The 26,362-nt window shown below is 46.0% G+C and overlaps 5 protein-coding genes, 2 non-coding genes and 2 pseudogenes across 8 annotated transcripts; 4 read left to right on the top strand and 5 right to left on the bottom strand.

The window, feature by feature from the left end:
* Positions 1-4,099: 4,099 nt before the first annotated feature.
* On the top strand, positions 4,100-4,174 carry LOC148994759 (U6 spliceosomal RNA; annotated as a pseudogene).
* A 371-nt stretch (positions 4,175-4,545) lies between these two features.
* Positions 4,546-9,686, bottom strand: LOC148994758 (uncharacterized). 2 transcript variants are annotated; one of them, XM_089128961.1, is made up of 8 exons: positions 9,160-9,686; positions 8,491-8,815; positions 7,608-8,412; positions 7,308-7,517; positions 6,909-7,222; positions 6,530-6,792; positions 6,194-6,442; positions 4,546-6,126 (listed from the first exon to the last, which is right to left on the bottom strand). In XM_089128961.1, the coding sequence occupies exons 1-8, from the start codon at positions 9,615-9,617 to the stop codon at positions 5,553-5,555; spliced, it is 3,198 nt and encodes a 1,065-aa protein (XP_088985087.1). In that variant the 5' UTR covers positions 9,618-9,686; the 3' UTR covers positions 4,546-5,552. The 2 variants fall into 2 exon arrangements, with proteins under 2 accessions (XP_088985087.1, XP_088985086.1); XM_089128960.1 differs by having other exon boundaries at positions 7,608-8,815.
* LOC148994757 (uncharacterized) lies at positions 9,669-13,267 on the bottom strand. The gene is made up of 6 exons (XM_089128067.1): positions 11,780-13,267; positions 11,140-11,666; positions 10,905-11,042; positions 10,721-10,827; positions 10,528-10,623; positions 9,669-9,868 (listed from the first exon to the last, which is right to left on the bottom strand). Exons 1-6 carry the CDS (start codon positions 11,795-11,797, stop codon positions 9,669-9,671), a joined length of 1,086 nt encoding a protein of 361 aa, XP_088984193.1. The 5' UTR covers positions 11,798-13,267.
* Positions 13,268-16,588: 3,321 nt separating this feature from the next.
* On the top strand, positions 16,589-16,695 carry LOC148994756 (U6 spliceosomal RNA). Its single transcript, XR_016164331.1, has one exon. It is a non-coding gene; the product is annotated as a U6 spliceosomal RNA (small nuclear RNA).
* Positions 16,696-17,129: 434 nt separating this feature from the next.
* On the top strand, positions 17,130-17,236 carry LOC148994755 (U6 spliceosomal RNA). Its single transcript, XR_016164220.1, has one exon. It is a non-coding gene; the product is annotated as a U6 spliceosomal RNA (small nuclear RNA).
* Positions 17,237-17,672: 436 nt separating this feature from the next.
* LOC148994754 (U6 spliceosomal RNA) lies at positions 17,673-17,770 on the top strand (annotated as a pseudogene).
* A 1,669-nt stretch (positions 17,771-19,439) lies between these two features.
* Positions 19,440-22,267, bottom strand: LOC148994753 (uncharacterized). The gene is made up of 6 exons (XM_089127815.1): positions 21,795-22,267; positions 21,476-21,685; positions 21,081-21,394; positions 20,724-20,980; positions 20,364-20,612; positions 19,440-20,273 (listed from the first exon to the last, which is right to left on the bottom strand). Exons 1-6 carry the CDS (start codon positions 22,177-22,179, stop codon positions 19,475-19,477), a joined length of 2,214 nt encoding a protein of 737 aa, XP_088983941.1. The 5' UTR covers positions 22,180-22,267; the 3' UTR covers positions 19,440-19,474.
* A 106-nt stretch (positions 22,268-22,373) lies between these two features.
* On the bottom strand, positions 22,374-24,445 carry LOC148994752 (uncharacterized). The gene is made up of 5 exons (XM_089128066.1): positions 24,442-24,445; positions 23,887-24,185; positions 23,305-23,744; positions 22,908-23,229; positions 22,374-22,694 (listed from the first exon to the last, which is right to left on the bottom strand). Exons 1-5 carry the CDS (start codon positions 24,443-24,445, stop codon positions 22,374-22,376), a joined length of 1,386 nt encoding a protein of 461 aa, XP_088984192.1.
* Positions 24,217-25,808, bottom strand: LOC148994751 (uncharacterized). Its single transcript, XM_089127812.1, has 4 exons — positions 25,181-25,808; positions 24,805-25,103; positions 24,618-24,725; positions 24,217-24,506 (listed from the first exon to the last, which is right to left on the bottom strand). The coding sequence occupies exons 1-4, from the start codon at positions 25,723-25,725 to the stop codon at positions 24,496-24,498; spliced, it is 963 nt and encodes a 320-aa protein (XP_088983938.1). The 5' UTR covers positions 25,726-25,808; the 3' UTR covers positions 24,217-24,495.
* Between the last annotated feature and the right edge of the window lie 554 nt (positions 25,809-26,362).

The raw sequence follows: 26,362 nt of genomic DNA, 5'->3' as shown, positions 1-26,362 counted from the left end.
TTCTTTCTTTAAATAGTACAAATTACTGGTTTCTAACTTTCTCTTAAATCATAATATTATACACAATAGAGATAGTCCCTTTCCTGTTTTTATTTCATTTGTTCAATTCTGTCCTATTTTTATTTGTTTCTTATTTATTGTGAAATTATTATTTGTTGATTGATATCTTTTTGGATGTCATGTTGCAATGTTAAAAAAAAAAAACACACACAAAAAAAAAAACACGGTAATTAGGTTATACTGAGCCTGATCTATTTCTACCAGAGATTGTCTTAGAATGAAGTTCCTTTCAGAAAAATGTTACCTGGGGTGAAACTCCCCTACCCTTATTTGCATGTGTATAGCTCACAGCATTTTCATTTACATGTCAAAGCCTCCTCTAGATTTAGGAGAAGGGGGGACAATGGGGGGACAACTGCCAAGCAAGGCCCACGTCAATTTCCGGCAATTCACGGCAGTTTTGAGTGTTACCTGTAAATTGCCGTGTGCAGTCGTAAACCTGAACTTCCACGACAATCTACAGTGCCGCTTACTGACGAAAATCCCACTTTTCATGCAGTGCTGTGAGCTCAGTGAGGATGTCAAGTCTTTCTTTAACCAGTTCAGGGTGCTGCCCACCCGTGGGTGAGCAGCGGGGAGCTGAGAACAAAAGATTCTCCACCGGCCCTCCACCGGGGGAAGGAGGGGGCCTGCTACCGCCTCCTGTGAAAGACTCGAGATCGTCACTGAGCAGCCCGTGTCAGGATCTTCGCTTGGCCTGGCGTTTAGCGGGGCGAGCGGCCTGAGGGGGCTGTGACGCCGGCCTGCGGCCTCCTCGACGCCGGGGCCCGGGTGAAGGCTGCTGCTGGGGCCGGGCGGGAGGGAGGGGAGCCGCAGGGGGGCGTCCTCGGCGGCGAGCAGAGGGAGGCACCTGCGCCGGCGACTGGGTGGAGGCAGCAGCTGGTCGCCGGGGCAGGATTAATTTGGAGCATGCGGGGGGATGATGACGTCATCGCCTATAATTCAAAGTCTGTTATTTTAAAACCCGACGCAGCACAACCGAAAATTTTACCGGCACAATCCAGCACAAACGAAGCACAAACGAACGAGACTATTTTGGGTGAATTTTGATCATGTGGGGGGGCTGAGTGACCTCAGAATGACCTAAAAATATTATTTTAATATCTAAAAAACCGAAGCAGCACAAACGAAACTTTTTACAGCACAAACCAGCACAAACGGAGCACAAACGATTGAGCATATTTTGACAACGTTTTGCGTTGGGTGGGGGGCCAACTTCACGCAGGTCTGCATAGGCACCTCACCGACATCACTGATGAAAGCCTCGTTCGCACGATAACTATAAAGATAACGACAAAGATAACTATACATGCGTCCACACCAACAACCGATAACGGTCTTTTTATTCTAAGCACGTGCGCTCGTGCCCGCGCTGAGGTGTCAAAGTAGCGAAAATGGATGACTACTGCTGCTGTTTTACTTTACAAACAAATATCAAAAGAAAAACAGCCGCTTTTGGGTACATAATATCCTTAAAAGACGAGAGGAGTTGGGAGCGCATCTAAACAGTGAATCTAGCAAGTCTAGTGTAATATCTAATTTTTTTTTAATCTGATTTATCTGACAAAGTCAATGATAGGATAAAAACATTGCCTAGTCAACACCTTTATGTATACAACACCTTTTGCACTGCAACTTCAGCAACGTTGTCAACAAGCGCTGCATAGCCTACCTGAGGTAATTTTGTAACACTATGCTAAACTGCATAATATCTATTCCCAGGATACGACCGATTGCTTTCCATATATCCATCTTTTGGAGGTTTGACTTGTCAAACAGTGGAGGATTTTTTTCTTAATCTCGACGATTAATTTCTCTGCAATGTCATCTGCCATTTTAAATGCACGAGACCTTTAAATTAGAAAGGATTCTGATTGGATGTCAGTGTTTTATCGTTGGACTGCTGGAAAAAAAATCGTTCTGAAAGTGATCCCAACGATATCGTTCCTCATATCTTTATCGTTATAGCTAGCTGTGGCGTGAACTCTGTTATTCTTTAATATGGAGAACGATTTTTAGAATTATATCTTTATAGTTATCTTTATAGTTATCGTGCTTGGTGTGAACAGGCCTTAATTCTATTAATTGATGTTCTGTACGGTAATTAAAACTTTCAATTATAACTGTGCTTTCACAAATCACGTTTCTTAGCACTGCTGCTTAAGGCATTAGCCTACTCACCAAAATGAGTTTTCTCCTCATGTTTGATTGTCTGATTTACAAGTTTGCTATTATACTGTGTGAACAGTTTTAGGAGTTGACTAACACAAATTTAAAAACATGTCTCACATATATAGGCCTACAGTCCAGTGGGGTGTGTGGTTCTGGTGTATAATAGACAACAAACTGTTATGATACGGCAAGAAGGAAGCAGAGGTGGAATCCAATTGCAAGCACTTTAATAATACAATAAACAAACAAACAAACAAACAAATAAATAAATAAATAAATAAATAAATAAATAAATAAAGCAGGGTAAAATCAGAACAGGGTACTAGTAACAACATAACATCAAACAACGACCAACACCCAACAACTGAAGAACAGAGGTTTAAATAGACAAACAAACAAGCTAAACAAGGTAACAAGGGGGCGTGGTTAATCAGAAACACCTGGGGGAACTCATCAAAAAGAAAAACTACAAAAGACTACAAAACATGGCACGGAACAGGAAATAGCAAAAGTTCACACAAGACAAGGGAAACAGACAGGAATCATTACACAAGCAGTATGTCATGCAACTGAACATAATTTATTTAATTAAAATGTTTATATTAATGTTCTGATGATTGAAAAGGACTGTATAATTTGGATGTTCTTTAAAGGGGTTTTGGCCACCGGGGGGCATCGATTAGAATGCAGACAAGATGTTCCGTTAAAGGTGTTTTAATAAAATAAAAGTTCAAAGGTGTATGTGTGGTTCTGAAACAGAGATACAGACATAAATCAGTAAATGTAAACTATCTGTATAAATGTCAAATAGTTATTACATGCCTAGCAGGTAACTTCTATAATAAACAAACACAATTGAGGTATTAAAGAATAACTTTGTTATGAATGACTTAAATGCAAATGCTATAAATGTTTATCACGAAGCAAATGCAATACTAGAAATGCAGTAATACACTATATCCCTGTTCAAAGATTAAATCCACATAAACTGCAACAATATACAATATGCTAAATTTAACTGAACATATAATAATTATAAGCTGCGAAGTTATTCCTTAAAACAAACAATGTTATACATTGTGCTAGAACAACAGACATTATTTAAACTGAGAAATAAGGCTTGCAGAGCAACACCAATAATTTACAGCGTTCTTCTTAACAACTAAAGTTAAATACACAGGCAGTGAGAAGTACCGCTATTATACAACAACGAGCAGCAACGCGCCACAACATTATTCTGAGGTAAAATGAACAACAAACATCAATATACTCACTGGTAGTTGCACGCACACAATTCTAGAAACTTGTAAGTTAAGGGAGGAACACTCTAATATTATCAGTATACTGTAAATGGCACAGTCTGACTCTTTCAACACCAGCACTCCTTCCAAACTTTCCCGAACTGAACCGTTAATCTAATTCTTCTGAGAGCCGGAGAACGCAGTGCCGCTTCTGATTGGCTGATTCCCACGCAGCCAGTTTCATCTGCATAGAAGAGGTCATCCTTCGTAACAATTAATTTATTATTCGCATAAAATAACATAAAATGATTACAACAAAAGGAGTTCTACAAGTGAACATCTATTGGGCACTCTCAGTTTTCCAGCATAGTGTGTCCACTCCCTTTCTCAGGGTTTGACCCCATAGGCGATATATTTTCCCTTCAATGTTGTCAAGGTTGTCCGCATTATCCGGTTTTCTGCTTTCCGCCAACTCATTTCTTTCTCGAAAACCTGGAGGACACAGCCCATTCAGAGCTTGTAGTTTGGTACCATAGATAAGTCTACCCAACCCATTCTTTCAGTAGATGGCTCGCTTGCCCTACCACCTTGGTGATGGCTATTCCTTGAGCGGGACAGTTGGCCTCGTGCTTGCTAAAGCAGCACATATACTAAAATTGGATCGATACAGAGAAGATTAGCATGGCCCCTGTGAAAAGGATCCTGCCCATTCTTCTCTGTGGAGGAAGGGAGGGCAATGAGGGGCATTAATGGAGAAACAGGGGGAGGGACCCAACACGCCCCTTCCAAATGTAAACAAAGCATAAGCAAGTAGCCATGTGCTACTGTCCACCTGTAGTGCTGTTGTTTACAAGTGGAATGAGTTGATATGATCAAAATAGCAGTCTCATCCTGCTTTCTGGACTCAAGTGATATTGGAAATGTTCATCAGGAGAGACTAGAACACTGTGCTAGCATAAAAGGATTAGTTTCATAAGAATCCTTAATTATAAGAATAATAATAAGAACCCTGCCAAATTCTACAAGATGCAATTTAACAAGGAAAACACTTAATAACGCTTAACACTTAAAATAATAGTTAATTTCAGGTTTATTTGTATAAAATTGGGAAACGTGTCACAACAAATACAGAAACAGAGTTTACATTGCCATAGAAGACAGGTCAATGTGTATAATAAGTATAAATTAACATTTCCAAGTTCACATTTCCAGTTCCGGAGGGCAATACTGAACATCATAAAACAATGTGTGTACTGTGATTATTGATGAAATGGACTGTTTTAATGTCCGCCCAAAACAAAGCAAACAGGCCTATATGCCATAAAAGGTCTAGATTAAAAATGATTTAGTCAGGGTCAGGTATGAACTACTTGGTTAATATATTGGAATTATATTATATGTGTTTCTTCAAATTTATTATATTATATTATATTAATTTTTATTATATTATATTATATTATATTATATTATTTGTGTTTCTTCAAAATCTTTTACTTGTTTCCCCTTCAGGAGGAGAGCCAAGGCCCATATGGGGATAACAACATTTCCACTGGACAGTTTGGCTAAGGCTATGGTATAGGTGATTAACCTTTGGGTGCTCTCAGATCAAATTGAAAAGAAGGACTTAAAAAAGAAAGCATCCTGTTAGTTTGCCATGTTTTGTCTGTAAGGAACTTTGACAAATCAATAAAACTGAGTTATTTACAATAAAGCCACATTTACAATAAAGTATATCAATCAAACAGTTATGTTGTATGTCATGAGTCTTCTACTCAGCAGTCCTTTACACACGGCTCAGTTCACACATTGGATGGAAATAAGGTGAATTACTGATGTCACCCTTAAAACGCAGCCCAGTGTCCAAATATGAGTTGTTTTAAGAAAGAAATGACCGATGTTGGTCTGGTATCTCACCTCAGACTGGTTTGTCATTGTAGTCCAGAAGTCATACACTCTGAGGATCATCGACACACGCAAGCCTCTACACCGCTTCAAGGTCTCGGTCTTGGTAGAGGGGAACAATGTGAACAATGTGAACTATTTACAAAAATTGACATCCACAACCACCCAACGAGTGGCTCAGTGTCCTTTATCACCTCGCCCGTGAGTGTCTCTCATCTCTGCCAGCCACTGTTCAACAGTCTTCCCCCCAGTGGCAGAACAGAAAGATACAGACCCGTATTGGCTGTGACCAGTCTCTTGCCTCTTCGGTTGTCCGCACTTACTACATTTGTAGTCCCCCTGCTTTCTCTTCTTCACAGGACACCCTGACACCCCAGCCGCGGCTTCTGCCTCAGCTTTTTTCCTCCTCCGGAAAGCTGTTGACCGTGGCACGGTCCGTGCTGGTATTTGTGTAAGGTGTGGAGGGTCCTGGGAGGAGCCTGGGAGCAAGCAGGGCTGCTGCTGGGGAGGGGCGGTAAGTAGCTGCGGGGCTGGAAGAGAAGGGACCTGAGAGGGCCTTCCTCGTTGGGTGGCCTGGCGTGAAAGGTCCTTTGGCCCTGTAAAAACAAAGGGCCGTAGTTCTGGAGGTGGCCGGGAGATGATTGATGGCCTAGGTGCAGAGAGAGGCTCGGCAGCAACGCACGGAACACGGTGGAACACCACACCCTGCTCCAGGATGGTCTTCTCCCTCTCCTTCTGTCGTCGATTGTACCTGACAGGCAGAACGAGGAAATGAGATCTAGTCGCATTTGGTCTAATATTATCACAATGTTTCTCACCATTGTGAGATGGTCCTTTGACTTTGCTCATAGAGCTGGATGTTGGTCTGGGCCATCAACCTCGGGCTGTCCAGCACTGCCTCTCTGATTGACACATAGTCCGCCAAGATGAGCGCCCACCGGCTCCTCTTGGTGCCACCGGACTGCGTGCCACTTGGGTGGAGACGACAGAGCTGGCTGCATATGGCCTCCACCAGGCGACTTGCGCCCGGCCAATTCGCAGGACCAGAGTTCAGTCCCAGAAAGCAACTGAAAGACGAAGAAATTAACAGAAAATACATGTTAGTGTTGGGGAAAACTTTTAACTAATTATTCTATGCTAATTCAGCCGCATACCGTTCGAGGCTGTCCTTTCCAGCTTTTCCGGTTAAGGACTTCCCCTTTATTGACTTGAACCGGCCCCGCTCAATCCTGTCCTGGTACCGGGAAGGGTAGACCACTCTCTCCTTGTCAGGCTCTGGTAGTGCATGCCACAGCCCTATCAGAGTGTCTACCCTTCGATCTGACAGCCCCTGAAGAGCCCTCACCTCTACCAACGCCTTTGCCAGCCTGCAGACGTGCTGGTATCCCGGCTGGCCATCTGGGCCTTGGCATTCCTCCTGAATGATACAAATAAATCCAAAGTTTTAGGAAACATTTAGTTGATCATGTCAGAAATAGTGAAGTTGGATTTAGCATAAATAAAATGGTTCTTCAAGTTTTCATCAAATCTTACATCGGAGCCTGGTGATAATTTAGAGGGAGGGGAATTCTGATGGCCACGGGTGGGGGTGGCTGGACCGGATGACCCAGAACCGGGTGCGTCAGCTGGATCGTCTGACTGGGCTGCTACTGTTGAGGATGAGGCTGGAAGAGGCGGATCGGGGAGGTGGATGGTCGGGTCGTCATCCTCCGTCTCCTCCTCAAAGCCCTCATCGTCCAGGGGTCCAACGACAGCATCAGCCTCATTTGGAGTGTCGGGATCCAAGCTGACACCCTGCAGCACTTTGTTGGTCTGGGCATAAAGGTACTCCACCCCAATGAGTTCCCCTGTAACGTAATGGAAATGCTCAGGTTAAAACGACATGAACAAACCCTCACTCTTCACACTGACATTACGATGCAGTTGATATACCTGTGTATACGCCAGGCTTTGTAAAGTCCTCAACCTGCCCTGAGCCAAGCACGCATTGGCTGAGGTGGTTGAGGAAGTGCTGCAGGTGGCCACTGTAGCAGAGCAGAGGTTGCTTCTCTCCCTCCTTTGCTGCTGCGGCGCGGTTCTCATTCCACCTCACCAGCCCATCCAGGAGGAAGGCCTGGAAATGCATTCCACTGGCACTAGTCCCTATACATAGAGTACCGCAATGTGTGATGAGAGAGCGCTGAAGTGTACACATTTCAATCTGCTTACAAACCTATAATTACAATTCATTACCTGGAATGAACCGGTTGAGATGGAGGTGAAAAGACTCCAGAGAAGTAGAGCCGCGCGCACAGCGATACACTGGCAGAATCACTCCGCCTTTAGTGATAGTGCCAGTCTGGGTGTACAGCTGTACACTCGGAGGGTCCTGTATGCACTCGAGGTGACGCCTCTGCTCTTTCCAGATTGCCCGGATGCGAGCGGGATCCAGCAGCGGGATGCCCAGGGTGTCGTGCCCCTTCTCACTGTTGAAGGTCTCCAACATCTCTATCAGGAGGAGCTCCGTCTCCGCAGCTCCACGTGTGCGGCGGCGGCAGTGAAGGGCCATTTCCTTCCTCCTGAGGTGGCTGTAGACCTCCCTGTCAGTGAGACCGACCATCCCGCGCCTCCCCTCCAGCTCGGACCGCTTGGCCTCCAGCAGTCGACGGACATCCCCCGCATCCCACTCAAAAATGCTGGAGGACAGCTGCCGCATGAAGGCCCCATACAGCTGGTGGCTCTCTGACACAACACCTGCTGCGAACCGCCGCATCAGGTGCCAGATGTCAAGGCGAACCACCATCTGGGCCCACTGGGGAAACATGGCAGCAGTTTTGGATCCGCCGACACTCGAGCAACAGTCTCGGTCCACGTACATGAGCACGGGAGGTGGTACGCCTGCGAGTCGGTACCGCTCCACAAGCCCAGCCGCCATACGGAGCAGTCCTTCACCCTCACCCGCAGTGAGAACACAGTTCAGGACCTGCCCGTGCTCATTGCCCACATCCGTGGCCCAGGCGGCTGTGTCCGAAGCTGCCCCAGCGAGTTTATTGGTCACCTGAAATTGACCAATCATATTAAACAAAAAATTACACCATGGCATGTGACACCTTAACACGGTATGAAGGTTGGTTACCTTCTTTGTAGAGTCCATCTTTAATATTGACCCAAAGACAGACGTGACCCTGGCCTTCAACTCGTCCAGCCGTGACAGTACGTCCATGCTGTAGACGGTCAGCAGCCAGACCGGTGAGGGGACCTTTGGCATTTCCGGGAGCGGTGGAAATTGTGGCCGGATACTACCAGAGGTCATAAAGTGCCGGCACTCGCTGAGATACTGAATGGACCTTCGCATCCAGGCTTCGCTGTGGTTCTCACACAGCTTTTTGTAGAGCTGAGTAGCACTATTCCCCAAAGAGCGCTCCCTCAGCATGACTACGACCGCAAGGTCACAAGAAAGCCTGGAGAGATAAGAGTTTTTTAGTTTGTTTTTTTACGTAAATGTACCTTTTAAAAGGATGAAGAACAATACACTGAATTGGCTTTATGCACAGCTGCCCTACTTCCTGAACTTAAGCCAGCTCCTTGTTTCCAGTCAACCATTATTGGACAAATTGATTAGTTCAGGTGTGCCTGACCTCAGTAGTCACGGCAACAATAATCAGACACACCTGAATTAATCAAGCTTGGCCAATAATGGCAGACAGGAAACAAGGAGCTGGCTTAGGTTCAGGAAGTAGTGCAGCTGTGCATAAAGCCAATTGTCACTTCTCAGCTGTGAAAACAAAAAACATTAAATATTTACTTGTAGGTCAGAATCGCTGGAAACTGGCAGCGATGCGCAAGATCCAGCTGACCCAAGACGTCCTGGGACCAGCCCGCCACCTTCTTTTTACAAGAAGGGCACTCTAGGTACTCTGTGGCCAATAAATACCAGCCTTTCACATCCAACACCCTCCGGATGGTCTTGTAAAGCCCAGCCTTGGTGAGAGTGGTGTTACACCCAGGCTGGGTGCATGTCAACTTGAATGACCACATGCGCAGTGGCATCCAGAGAAACAGTGGACATGCAAAGAAGGGGTCGGGCGACGCAGGTGGCTGACTGTAGATCAGCCGAGGTTGGGGAGGGTACCACCACAGACGCAACTCTGTGGTGAGTTGTGATCTCCCAGTGCGACCCCTGGTGAACAGTGTACGGCCGATCCACTGCTGCTGCTCTTTATTGAGGACTGTCCGCCAGCTCTCAGGAAGAAGCAGCTGCATTTTAGATAGAGGTCAAGAAAATGACTAGTAAAATACTAAAATACTAGAAGCTCACAGTTGTGAAAATCCAATTACTTTCTGAACCGCCGCCGTTATAGGTAGACTCACCTCAGGAATTGCATGTGCAGGCGCCGGACATGGGAAAGACTGACGTGGCACAGCCTGCTCTTCGGTCCGGGCAGCAGATCCCGGTGGATCCTGGGAGTCCTGGGGTGTGTCCGAAAGTGAAACAGGGACCTGTATGTCCAATGCTTTCATAACAATACATACAAATAATTCACACACATATATCAGGCCAACTATTACAAGAGGAGATAAGATTAGCACAGGTTGATGTCAGAAAAGCAAGCAACTGAAGGAAAAAAAAAGGAGTGAGAGAAAGTATGCGTGTCAAGGTTGACACAAATCGAATGTGTAATGCAAGTTGTTATAAAGAAAAACAAAGACAAACATTTCAGCCACGTAGGAGGGTAAAATATAATATCATGCACAATATCTCCACAATGTGAGAATAACACCAACAAGTCAAGAGGTAAAGACATAATATTTAGGGGAAAACCAACATTCCAGGAAATCTGCAAGTACTGGACTATGCATTCTTATCAAGAATACTGTGGTGGGTGAGGGGTGAGGGGAGGGTAGAGCGGGGTGAGGCGGCTTACGGCGAGCTAGACACCATGAGAGGAAGTGATCAGCCACATGGCAGGATATGGATTAACAGGAACTAAGCCATTCTAGATGTACATGAAAATGGACAGTTTCTCACCCAAACCCTACCTTATCCACTGGACCGTTTGTCTGATGAATATTCCAAAAGAAATACATTATAATAACGTGCAACATTGTGTTTATCCGATTTAAAAAATACTTGAATATCAGTGAATATCAGGTAATGTATCAATCAACTTACATTTCTCGGTGGCAATAGCAACTGTTAGAAGCTCTGCATCCGAGGGCTCTACGGGGTGCAGAACTGGTCGCTGAGCTGGTCTGGAAGCAGGCACCGCTTTACGACACACAGAAAAGTGTTAAACGTGGTCTCAGTCATAAATGGACTGCATTTTTATTTAAAGAGTTCATTGTTCCAATTTGAAAATACTTACTGGGAATTGCAGTATTTTTGGCAAGGATCTTCTTGACTGTTGACTGCAGTTGACCTGGGGTCACAGAACGCTGCCCTAAAAACGCAGAGACCGCTGCACCAACAGGCCTTTAACATTAAGCAAAGAGTTGGGAATAAAATAACCATTGTACTTTATTAAATAAAATACTGATAGCAATACTTACCCTGAAGCTGTCTTAAGCCCAGCAAGGGGAGAAGGGGGTACAGCTGCCTCCTGGTCACGGCGCTTTATATATTTAAGGGCTGCCTCCATAGGGTCACCGGGATTCCGGGGTGTCTGCTTCTTCAGCCATTTGACATAACTGATTAAAAAAAATAATTAGGAATTGCATTCATCAATTATCACAAAAAATACAACTTATATCAGCATGACATTGTTATTCAAATGACTGTTCTTACCCAATGTGGTCTTTGTCCTTGGACTCATACAGTTCCTGCAGTGTCTCTGCCCTGTACCTATGAAATCCAACAAGGGCTTGGCCCTCCTGTCCAGGCTGTGAGGCCTGGACTCTGGAATCCACAAATGCCCTCCTGAATTTGACTTCCTCCTTCACAGCAGAATAGGCATTTGCGTAGCGGGCCAAGGCATCCTTGTGGACCATCAGTGGAGATGTGGAGTCGCTGCGCTCACGCTCCTTCTGATGGCTAGCCACCAGCCCCACAACCCAGCCCACATCATTTTCTAGGAGCCATTTAAAGGTCTGACCCCGGTACATGCCGAACTGAACCACATACCGGCTCAGAACCAGCATCGCAGAGTCAGGATCACCACCCTCTGTGACGACACGGGCCCGGGCCTCTGCCTCACATTCTTCCTGGTTCTTGCAAACCCCAGTCCGCTCAGGCTTGGCCCTGATGGACTGAGCCTCAGGCGTGGCGTGCATAGTCAGCTCCTTTCCCCTCCATCGAAATAATGGGTTTTCCATCTAGGATTCAGGTGATAAAGTACATACCGGATAATAGTAGAATTAACAATGCAGTATTCCATTAAAAAACAATAGAATAATAGCATTGCCAAAAGAAATAATCATAAAGTAACCTTGGGCCCGTTCTTCATACGTTGCTTAAAACATCCAAGATAATATCATCGTGCTCATCAGGATCCAGCTAATTAGGTTCTTCAAACACTCCTGCCGGTTATGATTAGTATAGCTGGATTGAGTTACCTGAGATTATTTGTGATCAGTTTTTCACTGCAGCAGAGCAAGTGTAATTGCTTGAAGGATGTGCTGAATTTGAAAACATAATTAAAACACCAGGGAACACCTCAAAAGCCAGGAGGGCTGGCAAAAAGTAGCAGACAAAGTTTGTAGTGAGCAAGTTAGATGTTTTTATCACTTATTACAGTATTTCTTTTAATTATTTCTAAATAATTATTATATTTATTATATAATCAATGTTTGCCTTTTTATAAATGCAACCAAAAGGCTGAGAAAAAAGAAAGAAACGAAAAACAAACAGGTGGTGGTCCTGCACCCCCACGTTATAGCCCAGCAGAAGAGCTGGGTTGACTGTGAACAGTCCCATTGTGGAGGGCATCCTTGGGTTCAGCTCTCCCTCAGACACATAGGCCAGGAGCATCAACACCTTCACTGCTGTTAAATGAACTTTAAATGATCCTAGTACAGCATAAAAAAAATTGTTGCTGCATTAAATTAAGTAGGCCTATAATCCAAATGGCTGTCCAGTCATATCAGCTGTTAGGCTATATCTTTAGTAGTAATGAATTGCTTTGACTTCTGAAAGTCTACATGTGTGAAACTACATGTAGTTATAGTAAAAAAAATAAATGTTACAATGAGTTATTGGTCACATTTCCCTCCAGTGTACTTCATTGTAATGGAATTGTGCTTTCCTCTTTTGTGCAGTTTTAAAAAATACACCAACACTTTACCTGTTCTCATGCAAATGGCTCAAGCATGTGCAGTATGACTTTTTCTAACATTACATCAAAGGGTTTGTACATTTGTACAACACTTTCTAATGGACATTTTCCCCCAATGCACAGGAGAGTGAAAAAAACCCTCTCAGGTATCTTTAAGTGCATAAATAACTTACTTATTATAAACTATTAATTCTGAATGCAATTCGAGTTGCAGGAGTCCACATCTACAGAAGAGTTGGCACAAAGCAGTGATGCAGAGGTGAGCAGTGTTGTACTTCTCCTTTTAATTTAATTGATGCAAAAGGCTTGTGTTGACAGTGTTTACAAAGAACAATTAAAATAAAACTCAAAGAAATAAGCATATTTGTCTGGTCTTTTATTAAACATTAATGAAATGTTTTATATTTTTTTCTGATGGTGCAATATTTTGTAATATGGCCATGAAATGTCACAGGCACAGTCAGGTGCGACCATTAGACTTTTCAGACACTTCAGTTGGCTAAAGTCATTTCATTGTGTGCCCTTGTAACTGGTCTGGGGTTCGGGTCAGGGAATGGGGTCATAAAAACACGTCTCCAAGTAGGATCCTGTTGATCACATGTATAATGGAAAAAATCAGTTATGTTAGATATGCATAATCGAACATTTATGCGTTTACACAGCAAAAACTCCAGTGTTAAATTAACTCTCCTGGGAGTTTATTTGACTCCAGACTCAAGAGTGTTAAAGTGTTAAAATATGAGTGTTAAATTAACACTCAAGAGTGTTAAAGTTAATGAGCTAATTAAGTGATTAATTTAGTGATAATTGACCATCATTGAAGACACCTGATGATCACAAGCAGAATCGCTGAAGAAGAAAAATCTCATTTTCGAAGTCACCATAATGGTGATCATTATTTGCTTAGAGAAAAGGTGATCAGGTGCTGCTGATTATGGTTTGACATAACTCACTAAGCAAAATGATGTCCAAAAGATGTTTTTCAATGTCTTTGTCACAAAAGGCAGAGTTTGAAAAGACTTCCACTGAGGGGCCAGAATGAAAGTTTTTATGACGTCTTTTTTGACGTGTTCTGGACATCTGAAAAAGACGTTAATGGATCCTTCGTGCAAGGTTAAAAACTAGTTCAAATGTGGCCATTTTCAACATTATTTATGGTCTATACTGGTTTATACTGTTTCTGGACCAAATAAAAACTCTCAGGATGCATAAATTAAAACTTATGTTTATTTTTTTTTCCTTACATTGTTTAGATGGTGATATTTATTTCATTTTGAGTCACCATTGTGGTGATCAGTGTTTGCTTTAGTTGGGCTCTTGGTCCCAATAATTAGTATTCTAGCTTTTCTTTGGCTGTTGTAACTGTGTGTGTTTGAATAACACCATTGTTGTGACAGAGAAAGCCGAGAAAATTGGCTCTCATCAGCTCCTTGTCGGTTGTTGACGATGATGATGATGAAATCAATATAAAGTGGGCATTTAACGTTGTGTTTAGACTTTTGTGTTTGTATCTGGAGTTTATAACAACCAATCTTGTGCAACTGCATTATTTGGCCTAGTAGTTGGACAAAAAGCAAATTTACACAATGTTTTGAGAAAATGTTCCATCTAGTCACACACAGACATCAAGATTTTGCATATGATTCACAAAAATGGTGACAATAAATAAAAAAAATGCTTCATGCCGCAATGCATGATGGGTAGCTTTCATAGTACAAAACATCCTCGATTCCCAGGCTTTTTTGTTTTGGTTGTCACCGTCGTTGAGAATCATATGCAAAATCTTAAACTCTGTGTGTGACTGTGTTTCAATTTCTTAAAACATATTGTATGCAGTGGTCATTATAAAGTTACTGGTCCAAATAATGCAGTTCTACGAGATGAATAATTATAAATTTCAGATATAAAAACATAAGTTTAGATGATGTTTAATGCTTGCATTGTGTTGATTTTGTCATCATCAACAAGCATCTGAAGACAGCTAATTTTTAATTTTCTTGGCTTTCTCTGGACAATCAATGGTGTTATGCAAACAGTTACAACAGCCAAAGAAAAGCTAAAGTAAGAAGAATTGGGACCAAGAGCCCAACTAAAGCAAACACTCATCACCACAATGGTGACTTAAAATGAAACCAATATCACCATCTGAACCACATCTAAACAATGTAAATAAACTAATTTATTTCAAATTGTAAATTTAATGCATCCTGAGAGTGTTTCTTCAGTCCAGAAACAGTTTAAATTGTCTAAATAAGACCATGAGTTATGTTGAAAACATGTTGAACTTGTTTTTAACCTTGTACGAAGGATCCATTAATGTCTATATCGGACGTGCAGAACACATCACAAAAAGATGTCATGAAAACTTTCATTCCAGCCCCTCAGTGGATCAGCCCCATCAGACTTTTGTGACAAAAACAATATCTAAAGTATAAAATGTAAGGGTTGACAGACTGCCCCACTGAAGCAAACACTGATCTCCATAATGGTGACTTATAATTTTGATTTTTCACTTTCAGTGATTCTACTTGTTAACATCAGGTGTCTTCAATGTTGGTCAATCATTGCTCAATTAATCACTTAATTATCTCATTAACTTTAACACTGCTTCAGAGTTAATTTAACACTCTTGAGTGTGGAGTCATATAAACTCCCAGGAGAGTTAATTTAACACTGGAGTTTTTGCTGTGTACAACAAATTAATGATGTAAATGACATCCTTGCGAGTCATGAAAAAGTACACTATTGCTCTGCGCTCAAAGACCACATCCGCAGACGCGATACCATAAACTTGCGCACCTTTTGCTATGACAGCAAGTAGTACAGGATGAGCGTTGAAGAACCAAACAATCCAAGATCATGCCAAAATAGACAATCAAATCCAGCGTTAAGAACGGACCCCAGGTTACTGTCCTAGGCTGTAACGTTACTGTAGGTAATCCTGTTACCTACGCAAAAGTTAAACAAATAAAATAAAATACTTAGAGATGTTAACCAGCTATAGTTCTCGAGTGTGCTCAATGCTGTACATACCAAATGCTAGTGAGCCTAACGTTAATTCAGAAAAGGTCAAGGCTAATATATCAACAATAACGCTTGATCAGAAATATAACGTCACGTGAAGTTGTAATATGTTTGCACGTACCTTTCGTTGTTTTGATTTGTTGCAAATATAAGTAAAGTTATTTTGTTATTTTGCTCTATAAATGTCTTTTCACAGCGCTGAAATCACAAATCGCGTAAATGTGTAATGGCTACCGGCAGACTGATGAAAACAAAGTTGGAGCGAATTTGATTGGACCGTTCCCGAAAAGCAAGGCACCGATTGGCCGTGGTTATTTGAGACAAGGCTGTCTTTTCCATTGGTGACTTTGCGCTGGCTTTCTCACAATTGAGACAAGCGACAACTGCGATTGGCTGACGGACCTGTCAGTCTTTTCTAAACAATTGAGACAATTGAGACCGAGCAGAACGGTCCCTACTGAGCGCAAGGATGACACGCAAATCCGTGAAGCGCTCAAAATTTTTGGCAGCTGTGATCAAGCCTCCTTCGCTGGAATTGATTCATACCTTCTTGCCACAACTTATTTTCATTCTTGATCTCTTGTGTCAAGAACTGGTGCATCTCCAATGTCTATAGGGCAATCTCAGTTTTCCAGCAAAGTGTGTCCACTCCCTTTCTTCAGCAGATGCCGACAGGGAACAGGGTTTGACCCCATAGGCGATATCTTTTCCCTTCAATGTTGTCAAGGTTGTCCGCATTATCCGGTTTTCTGCTTTCCGCCAACTCATTTCTTTCTCGAAAACCTGGAGGACACAGCCCATTCAGAGCTTGTAGTTTGGTACCATAGATACGTCTACCCAACCCATTCTTTCAGTAGATGGCTCGCTTGCCCTACCACCTTGGTGATGGCTCGCTGGAGCCCGAGGGGTACATATTCCTTGAGCGGGACAGTTGGCCTCGTGCTTGCTAAGGCAGCACATATACTAAAATTGGATCGATACAGAGAAGATTAGCATGGCCCCTGCGAAAGGATGACACGCAAATCCGTGAAGCGCTCCATATTTTTGGCAGCTGTGATCAAGCCTCCTTCGCTGGAATTGATTCATACCTTCTTGCCACAACTTATTTTCATTCTTGATCTCTTGTGTCAAGAACTGGTGCATCTCCAATGTCTATAGGGCAATCTCAGTTTTCCAGCAAAGTGTGTCCACTCCCTTTCTCAGCAGATGCCGACAGGGAACAGGGTTTGACCCCATAGGCGATATCTTTTCCCTTCAATGTTGTCAAGGTTGTCCGCATTATCCGGTTTTCTGCTTTCCGCCAACTCATTTCTTTCTCGAAAACCTGGAGGACACAGCCCATTCAGAGCTTGTAGTTTGGTACCATAGATAAGTCTACCCAACCCATTCTTTCAGTAGATGGCTCGCTTGCCCTACCACCTTGGTGATGGCTCGCTGGAACCCGAGGGGTACATATTCCTTGAGCGGGACAGTTGGCCTCGTGCTTGCTAAGGCAGCACATATACTAAAATTGGATCGATACAGAGAAGATTAGCATGGCCCCTGCGAAAGGATGACACGCAAATCCGTGAAGCGCTCCATATTTTTGGCAGCTGTGATCAAGCCTCCTTCGCTGGAATTGATTCATACCTTCTTGCCACAACTTATTTTCATTCTTGATCTCTTGTGTCAAGAACTGGTGCATCTCCAATGTCTATAGGGCAATCTCAGTTTTCCAGCAAAGTGTGTCCACTCCCTTTCTTCAGCAGATGCCGACAGGGAACAGGGTTTGACCCCATAGGCGATATCTTTTCCCTTCAATGTTGTCAAGGTTGTCCGCATTATCCGGTTTTCTGCTTTCCGCCAACTCATTTCTTTCTCGAAAAACCTGGAGGACACAGCCTATCCAGAGCTTGTAGTTTGGTACCATAGATAAGTCTACCCAACCCATTCTTTCAGTAGATGGCTCGCTTGCCCTACCACCTTGGTGATGGCTCGCTGGAACCCGAGGGCTACATATTCCTTGAGCGGGACAGTTGGCCTCGTGCTTGCTAAGGCAGCACATATACTAAAATTGGATCGATACAGAGAAGATTAGCATGGCCCCTGCGAAAAGCTTCCCCATCATTTTTCTCTGTTTGTGCGCAGGCGCATTAGCGCCTTCGCGCATGCCCAGTCGCACAAACGAGGTACAAACGAGACCATCAAAACGTAGGATCGAATCCCGCCCGAAGCACAAATATCAAACATTATTTTTTTACATATATCATGCCTATTTCATGTGTATACGTTAAGGTAACATGACGTGTATTATTTGTTTAACCTTTTTCTGCATAGATATTAAAATCTGTTGTGTTAAACATTATATTTGTGTTAAACATTATATTGTATTTATATTGTTTCACCTTTTTCTGCATAGACATTAACATGTATGTTAAATAATATATTGTATTCACATTGTCTAACCTTTTTATATTGTTTCACCCTTTTCTGGATAGATATTAAAATTTGTTGTTGAACATATTGTATTTATATTGTTTCACCTTTTTCTGCACATTATATATATATATATATATATATATATATATATATATGTATGTATGTATGTATGTATGTATGTATGTATATTGAAATATTTTTTTGATATTTAAATAAAATTTATCAATAACATATCAGTTGATGATGATTGTATAGATGCAGAAAACACCAAACAGCAGCAGCAGTAGACTACAGTGTGAAATAGATTATTTATTTCAAAATACAATACAATACAATAAAACAGTGGTATTGAGAACAGTGGTATTGATGCAGAACAGTGGTATTGATGCAGAACAGTGGTATTGATGCAGACAGTGGTATTGATGCAGACAGTGGTATTGAGAACAGTGGTATTGATGCAGACAGTGGTATTGAGAACAGTGGTATTGATGCAGACAGTGGTATTGATGCAGAACAGTGGTATTGAGAACAGTGGTATTGAGAACAGTGGTATTGAGAACAGTGGTATTGAGAACAGTGGTATTGATGCAGACAGTGGTATTGATGCAGAACAGTGGTATTGAGAACAGTGGTATTGATGCAGACAGTGGTATTGAGAACAGTGGTATTGATGCAGACAGTGGTATTGATGCAGAACAGTGGTATTGAGAACAGTGGTATTGAGAACAGTGGTATTGATGCAGACAGTGGTATTGAGAACAGTGGTATTGATGCAGACAGTGGTATTGATGCAGACAGTGGTATTGAGAACAGTGGTATTGATGCAGACAGTGGTATTGATGCAGAACAGTGGCATTGATATAATATAAGGGCTCATTACAGACATGCATGGATACATAACGCAGCAGCATACAGTGTGAAGTACCAACGCGGCGGCAACAAAGCCAGTGCAACGTAACTCCAAAGACAATGACCACATTGTTCAACATACCCACATGTCCAAAAGACCTATATAACTTGTCAGCGCATAAAATCATAACAGCACAAATGCATGACAATGTGTTATACAGGTGTGAATGGGACAGACAATGTTATCTTTTCTTTTTCTTAAGCCATGTGATGAAGACACACAGTATAGGCCTATAAAACTTGTCAGTGCAAAGAATCAGTATAGTACAAAGGCATGGCAATGTTATACAGGTGTGAATGGGATACACAATGTTTTTTCAAGCATAGTGTCACTGTGCTGTAGAAAAATTGTGACAGGTGTGGACCGGTGTTTGTAAGAAGCCTCCACACCGCGGCAAGGTCCCGGTCCATGTGGAGGGTAAAGTCAATGTCTTTAAAAATAAACAAACAAAAAAAACACAAACAACTATATACACCTGCCCCAGCGAGAATGCAAAATCAGTCCGGGGCTCGACCCTTTTCCTTGTCCTTCATCTCCCTCAGCCACTCCTCCACACTCTTACCCGCTGCGGCGGCAGAGCAAAAATGTACATTGCCGTAGCGGGTGTGTCCAGTCTCCCTCCGCTTTGGCTGGCCGCATGTCCTGCACTTTTGTTCTTGTGGCATGCCGGCCCGGGCAGCAACGACTGCTCCTGCTCCTGCTGCTGCCCTCTGCTCAGCCCTCTTCCTCCTCAGCCACTCAGTTTTGTACACAGAGCGAGGCTGAGGAGGGGGAGCAGGAGGTGCTGCCTGCACTGCTTGTTGTCCTTGCTGTCCTGGCAGCAGCTGCAGTGCAGGCAGAGGGCCGGCGTGATGTGCGGCGGCCAGAGGCAGAGGGAGGATGTGTGGAGCTGGCGTTGTCCGAGGGAGCGTAGGTATGGGGAGCACCCTTACGCTCTGCTGGGGCAGTGAGAGGTCCAGAAAGAGAGGCTGTGTCATCGAAAAAGGCCCTGTTGCAGCCGCAGCAGCTGGTGGTATGGCCAGGACAACAGCTGAGGGGGCAGGCGGTAAAGGCGCCAGTGGGCGCACTGGCGCTGGCAAAACAGGCACCGGTGCTGCCACAGCCGGTGCTGCTGCCGGAGGTCCCACCACCCTTGGCGCTGCTGTCGTCGCCTGGCCTGTTGCTGCTGCCGGAGGACGATCCGCCGCTGCTGTTGGGCCCGTCGCTGAGCCCGCTGCCGCCGCCGGTGGTCGTCCCTCTGCTGCAACGCCTGAAGTGAGCACAGTCCTCTCCTTCTCCCGCTGCGTCCTGGTGAACCTGAGAACGGATTTCAACATAGTATTTTAGTTACATGTACAATTTTAAGAGCATGCAATTCATCAATACCATCAAAAGCATCAAACATACCACAGCGAGAGGGTCCTGGCATTCAGCTCAAAGAGCTGAATGGGCGCCCGAGCCATCAGCCTCTGGTGGCCCAGCACAAGGTCCCGGATGTGCTGGTACCGAAGCAGTATGCTCTCCCACCGCGACCTCCGGGCACCGTGTGCACGGCTGCCCGAGGGGATCAAGCGGCAGAGCTGGGCGCATACTGCCTCTACCAGCCGGCTTGCGCTGGGACTGCTGGCAGGTCCAGAGGTCTCTCCGACCAGGCAGCTGTGGACAATGGACAAAAACAATGACAGATATGAGCAAGATAATGGGCAACATTACATAGAGCAGCTGGTGTGTACATCAGGGATATGTATGATGGAAGTGTAGCCTTACCGCCTCAAGCTTTCCACACCAGGTATACTGGTGCGGCTTGGCTTCGCTGCCATGAAGCGCCCCTGAGCTGGCCTGTCCCTGTAGCGGGGAGGGTAAACTACTCGGGCCCTGTCGTACGGTGACAGGGCCTCGTAGAGCCTGATAAGCTCATCTACCCTCCCCTCGGACAAGGCCGGGTCGTGACGCAACCCCACCAAGGCCGTGGCCAACTGGACCACGGCCAGGTACCCTGGCTGGTCATCTGGTCCTCTGTAGTCCTGCAGACACACGGAAAAATGGAGAAAGAAATAAGTCAGTTGGATAGAACAGAGCAAGCGCCGTTTTTGGTGATGCGGGATGCACTACAGTCGTGCTTACCTCAGCAGCCTGCTGAGGCTCTGGCGAGGACCGGCCGGAGGAGTGGGGTGCGGGCTCGGGGGCACCGGTCGGACTGGATGGCTCGGGCGCGGGTGCGTCAGCCGGTCGCCCTGACCGCGGGTCCGTCAGAGGATCTAGGAACTCGCCAGGCACGTGGAGGGTGAGGTCATCCACCTCCTGGCCGTCGGCGAGCTCGTCATCCTCGACGAGATGGGGAACGTCCCCCCCCGCGTCCGGAATGTCAGGGTCCAAGCTGACGTCCTGCAGCACTCTGCCCGTCTGGGAGTACAGGTACTCGATGCCGATGAGTTCCCCTGAAGTACAACAACAGTCAGTCAGGTACAAGTATCATTCAGTGTGGACACGTGTAAGCGCGGTGGCTTGAGTGTTCTTACCAGTGTACTCCCTGGGCTTGGTGTAATCCTTGACCACACTCACGCCAAGCACCCTTTGGCTGAGCTGATCAAGAGAGTGCTGCAGGGGGCCATTGTAGGAGCGGAGCAGCGGCCGTCCCTCCTGTGCCACGGACGCCGCCCTGTCTGTGTTCCACCGCGTCAACCCCTCCAGGAGAAATGCCTGGAAGTGCCAGGGATTGGCACTTTCTCCTGCGGAGGAACACAGATCTGTTTAGCAGTTTATTCAGTGCACACAATGTGAACGACAGCGAGTCAATGACAGTGAAAGATTGACGTGACAGTGAAACGTGTGGTCTACCTGGAATGAAGCGGTTGAGATGCAGGTGGAACGACTCCAGGGACGTGGAGCCTCGTGCACAACGGTACACCGGCAGGCTGATCCCCCCCTTGGTCATCCTGCCGGTCTCAGTGTACAGCTCCACGCCCGGCGGGTCCTGGATGCACTGGAGGTGGCGCCGCTGCTCCTTCCAGATCTTCTGGATGCGGTCTTGGTCCAGCAGGGAAATCCCCATGGTGTCTCGTCCGCTGGCACCGCCGAAGGTTTCCAGGAGGTCACCGATCAGCCGCTCCGTCTCCGCCGCTCCACGCGTGCGGCGACGGCAATGGAGAGCCATGTTCTTGCGGCTGACGTGCCTCCACACTCCGGCGTCGGACGAGAAGGTCATCCCCTGCGCCTCAAGCATCCTCTTCGTAGCTTTGAGCAACCGGGCTGTGTCCTCTGGGTCCCACAGGAAGATGCACGAAGACAGCTGCTGCAGGAAGGGTTTATACAGCTGGTGGCTCTCGGTGGTGACACCTGTTATGGAAAAATGCATGTTATATCAAAAGTTATGGAACCATGATGTCTCTTACTGAAATGCTATTTGTTTAATTATTGTTATTGCCACAACACACCTGACGCAAAACGGCGCATCAGGTGCCAGATGTCCAGCCGGACCACCAGCTTGTCCCACTTCCCGAACACGTCAGCTGCCTTGGATCTCCCGTGGGACGAACAACAGTCCCGGTCGACGTAGAGGAGCTGAGGCGGCTCCACCCCAGCGTCCCGATACCGCCGCATCAACCCCTCAGCCATGGGCAACAGGCCGGCACCTTCGGTGTCCGTGAGCACGGACATGAGCACCTGTCCGTGCTCGTTGCCGACGTTCGTTGCCCATGCTGCGGTCTGGGCGGCAGCACCGGAGAGCTTCCGGGTCACCTGTTTTAAAGGATAAAGCATCTCAGTAAGGCTGCACGCACATAGCCAGAGCATGACACTCCACACCACACTTATATACACACATATATTAGTATACATATATATTAGTATATATATTAGTATGTATGTCGAGTGAGCGTGTGTTAAATTAGTATGTATGTCGATAATAGTACAAACTATATAGTATATGTACATATATAGCACCACATTTACCTTCTTGGTAGAGTCCATCTTCAAAACCCTACCAAAGACGGAGGTGACCCGGGCCTTCACGTCCTCCAGGCGGGAGAGGATGTCGTGGCAGTACACCAATAACAGCCACGCGTACTGGGGCACGGGTGGCGGTTTTGGTGGTGGGGTGCACATGCGCACGACACCCTGCGACGTGAAGGGCTCCATGACGCTGAGGTAGTGTATGGACCGCCGCATCCAGGCCTCTGTGTGTGCCTCACAGAGTTTTTTGTACAGCTGCGTGGCGCTGTTCCCCCGAGTACGCTCACGCAGCTGGATGATTACCCGCCGGTCGCAGGCAAGTCTACAGAGAGGAGTACATCATGTGTTACACAAGAGCCACACACAGACACAACAAGGTTTTTAGACAGATACTTACTTGTAGGTGAGGATTGCCGGGAAGAGGGCGCGATGCCCCTCACCCAGCTGACCCACGACCTCCTGCGACCAGGCAGCTACCTTCCTCTTACACCGACGGCACTCCAGGTACTCGGTGGCCATCAAGTACCAGCCGTCGATGTCCAGGACCCTCCGGATGGTCCTGTAGAGCCCACACTTTGTGAGGGCCCTATTACAGCATGTCGGCCGGACGCCCCACAGACGCAGGGGCACCCAGAGGAACAGCCGACACGCGAAGAAGGCAGCTGGTGAGGCGGGTGGCTGAAAGTAACTCGGCCGGGGCTGAGGAGGGTCCCACCACAGCTTGAGGTCTGTGGTGAGTTTGGTCCTCCCCTCGCTGTCTGGCTTGAACAGCTCCCGGCCGATCCACTCCTGCTCTTCCACGGTGAGAGCTGTCCGCCAGCTCTCAGGCAACCGGGACTGTGAGAAAAAAAAAAGAACACAACCAAACAAACAAACAGTCAGGAGGCTGAGAGGAGGTGCTACATGCAGATTGACAGTCAACTTCACTGAGTTGTGCCGTCCATGAGTACGGGCCAGGTGTGTGAGCGTGTGTTTGTACCTCAGCCGAAGCAGGAGTGGGTGTTGCGGGCTGCTCCACTTTCCTCTCCTTCCTCTTCCTCTTTGCCGGCGCTGGTGCCAGGGTGGCCTCCCCGGATGGCGTCTCCTCCACGGAGACGCGACAGGGCTCCTCCCTGGTCAGCGCCGGAGCCCGCGCAGGAAACGCGAGGCTAGGTGGAGCAGCCGCAACTTGAGGTGGTGGTGGTGGTGGTGGTGGGGGAGGGATGTAGGACAGTGCCGGAGGAGCTGGGGATGGAGGCCTCACCACCAGCGGGAGCGTCTGAAGGACCTGTACGTGAGCTGCAGACACATTCACACACACACACACACAACAAAATGGCATCAGCCACAGGCAGGCAAGACTAAGTGAGACGTGCAGCATGCCAGTGATTAGATGACGTGCAGCATACCAGTAATTAAATGGTGTGTAGCATGCAAGTGAATAGATGACATACAGCATGCCAGTGATAGAGCAGATGGTTTAGTGCTACAAGGTGGATGTTGAGAGGTGAAGCAGGGCCAAGTGAAGCAAATCTACATTACCACTACGTTCTACACATCTACCACCGACAAAGACGGCTACATTACCTTCCAAACTTACCTTTGATCTTCAAGCATCAGCTGTAGAGACCAGTAAATGAAACCATTACAGTTAATGCTAAAATACTGCCAGAATAATATATATTGAGGGCAAATGTTGCAGTGTGACACGTCCAGTGTGGTGCCAATTACCCGTTTCTAAGTCAGTGGCCATCTGGACCAGTTCCTCGTCCGTCACCTCTGTGGGGGGGGAAGGCGGCGGAACCGAGGGGCGCTGGTCTCTGGCGGATGTAGACACCGCTGTGGGGTGGGAGGGCAATGGTTAGTTAATCCTTTACACCGAACCACTGTTGTGTTAAAGAGAAAGAAAGAGATATACCTGGAACTGCAGGCCGTGCTGGTGTGGTCATCAGCTTCCTGACCTTGGCCTGCAGCTCACCTAGGGCCATTGGACGCCTTCCCAGTAGGGCCGAGAACATGGGAGCGGTCGGCTTGCGTGGCGGCAGCCCGGTGGAAGCAGCAGCCTTACTGGGGCCACTGCTGCTGCTGCTGCTCAGAGGTGGGGGGGTAGCAGCCACCTCTGCCGACTGCTCCTTGTCTCGGCCCAGGATGTACTTCCTGGCGGCGTCCATTGAGGTCCCAGGCTGCGGTATCTTCCTCCGAAGCCACTTGACAAAGCTGCAAGACAATGATCAAAGATTAACACGCATATCAACAAGTCACAGCACCCTGCCCTTCACCACAACTGGACTTACGTCTTCTGCTTTTTTCCCGTAGACTCGTACAGGTCCTTCAGGGTGGCCTCCTTGAAGTCCCCAAAGCCAACAAGCGCCTCGCCCTCACACCCGGGCTGAGTGGCACGGGCCCGGGCCTCCTCGTGCACCCGGTGGAACCTCAGCTGCTCCACAAAAGCAGGGTGGGCGCACGAGTACCGGGCGAGTGCGTCCTTGTTGGCCATAAGGGGGCTGTCGGAGGCACTTTTCTCCCGCTCCCGCTGGTGGCTGGCAACCAACTGCGTGATGTAGCCCACGTCGTTCTCCAGGAGCCAATGGAAAGTTTGACCCTGGTACTTCCCAAACTGGATGCTGTGGCAGCCCAGCACCAGCATGGGGTCACCAGGGTCACCGCCCTTGGAGACGACGTGGGCTTGGGCCTCCTTCTCCACCTCCTCCGGCTTCTTGGCCCTCGCAGCAGCGGCGGTCCCGCGTGGCCCCTTAGAGGCGATGAAGGCCAACGCCTCATCAGAGGCCCGCAGGATAAGCTGCTGCGAGGCCGTGAATTTTAAATTTGCTAAAGACATATCTTCAACAACAAATGGCACAGCACAGCATTAGATGAGCATTACAGGTTAAACTAGCAGCTATATATTAATTGCCATATTAACAGGACTATCACACACAAGATTAATGATATACAAGAACTACACATTCACTATTATTGAAATATTAACGTTAACAAATTAATAATCAACAGGTAAATAATAACCCCAGGGTGCATTGGCAGCCATTAAATAAACAGGCTTATTGTTAATGCATAAAAGATACACTTAAACTTTATATTTTGATTTCACGTGGTGATATTATAATCTTAAGGGTCTAAAGATACTAAATGTATAGTCTTTTCATAATTTAATTTTGTTTTCAGAGATCGCCACATGTTGTCCCATTAATTTTCAATGGATTGCATTACATTACATGTTAGCGATCTCTCAAAACGTATTAAATCTTTGATCAGACAAGTGTAAATATTGTTTAAATGTGTAAACAGGACGCCTGACGTTGGTTGACGTTAATTAACTAACATACGTTAACGTTTCTTTAAATATAAAAACCAGTGATCGACGGAGAGACGTAATAATACATCGACAAATTCCATGTCAGTACATTGTAAAAGTACTCTGGGAAGACAATGTCTGTACATTCGTAATATTCTATTTA

Source organism: Pimephales promelas, chromosome 3 (assembly GCF_988280905.1).
Source record: "Pimephales promelas chromosome 3, fPimPro1.hap1.1, whole genome shotgun sequence".
Taxonomy (NCBI): domain Eukaryota; kingdom Metazoa; phylum Chordata; class Actinopteri; order Cypriniformes; family Leuciscidae; genus Pimephales; species Pimephales promelas.
Note: the sequence above shows the minus strand (reverse complement) of the source record. Positions and strands in the feature narration are given on the sequence as shown.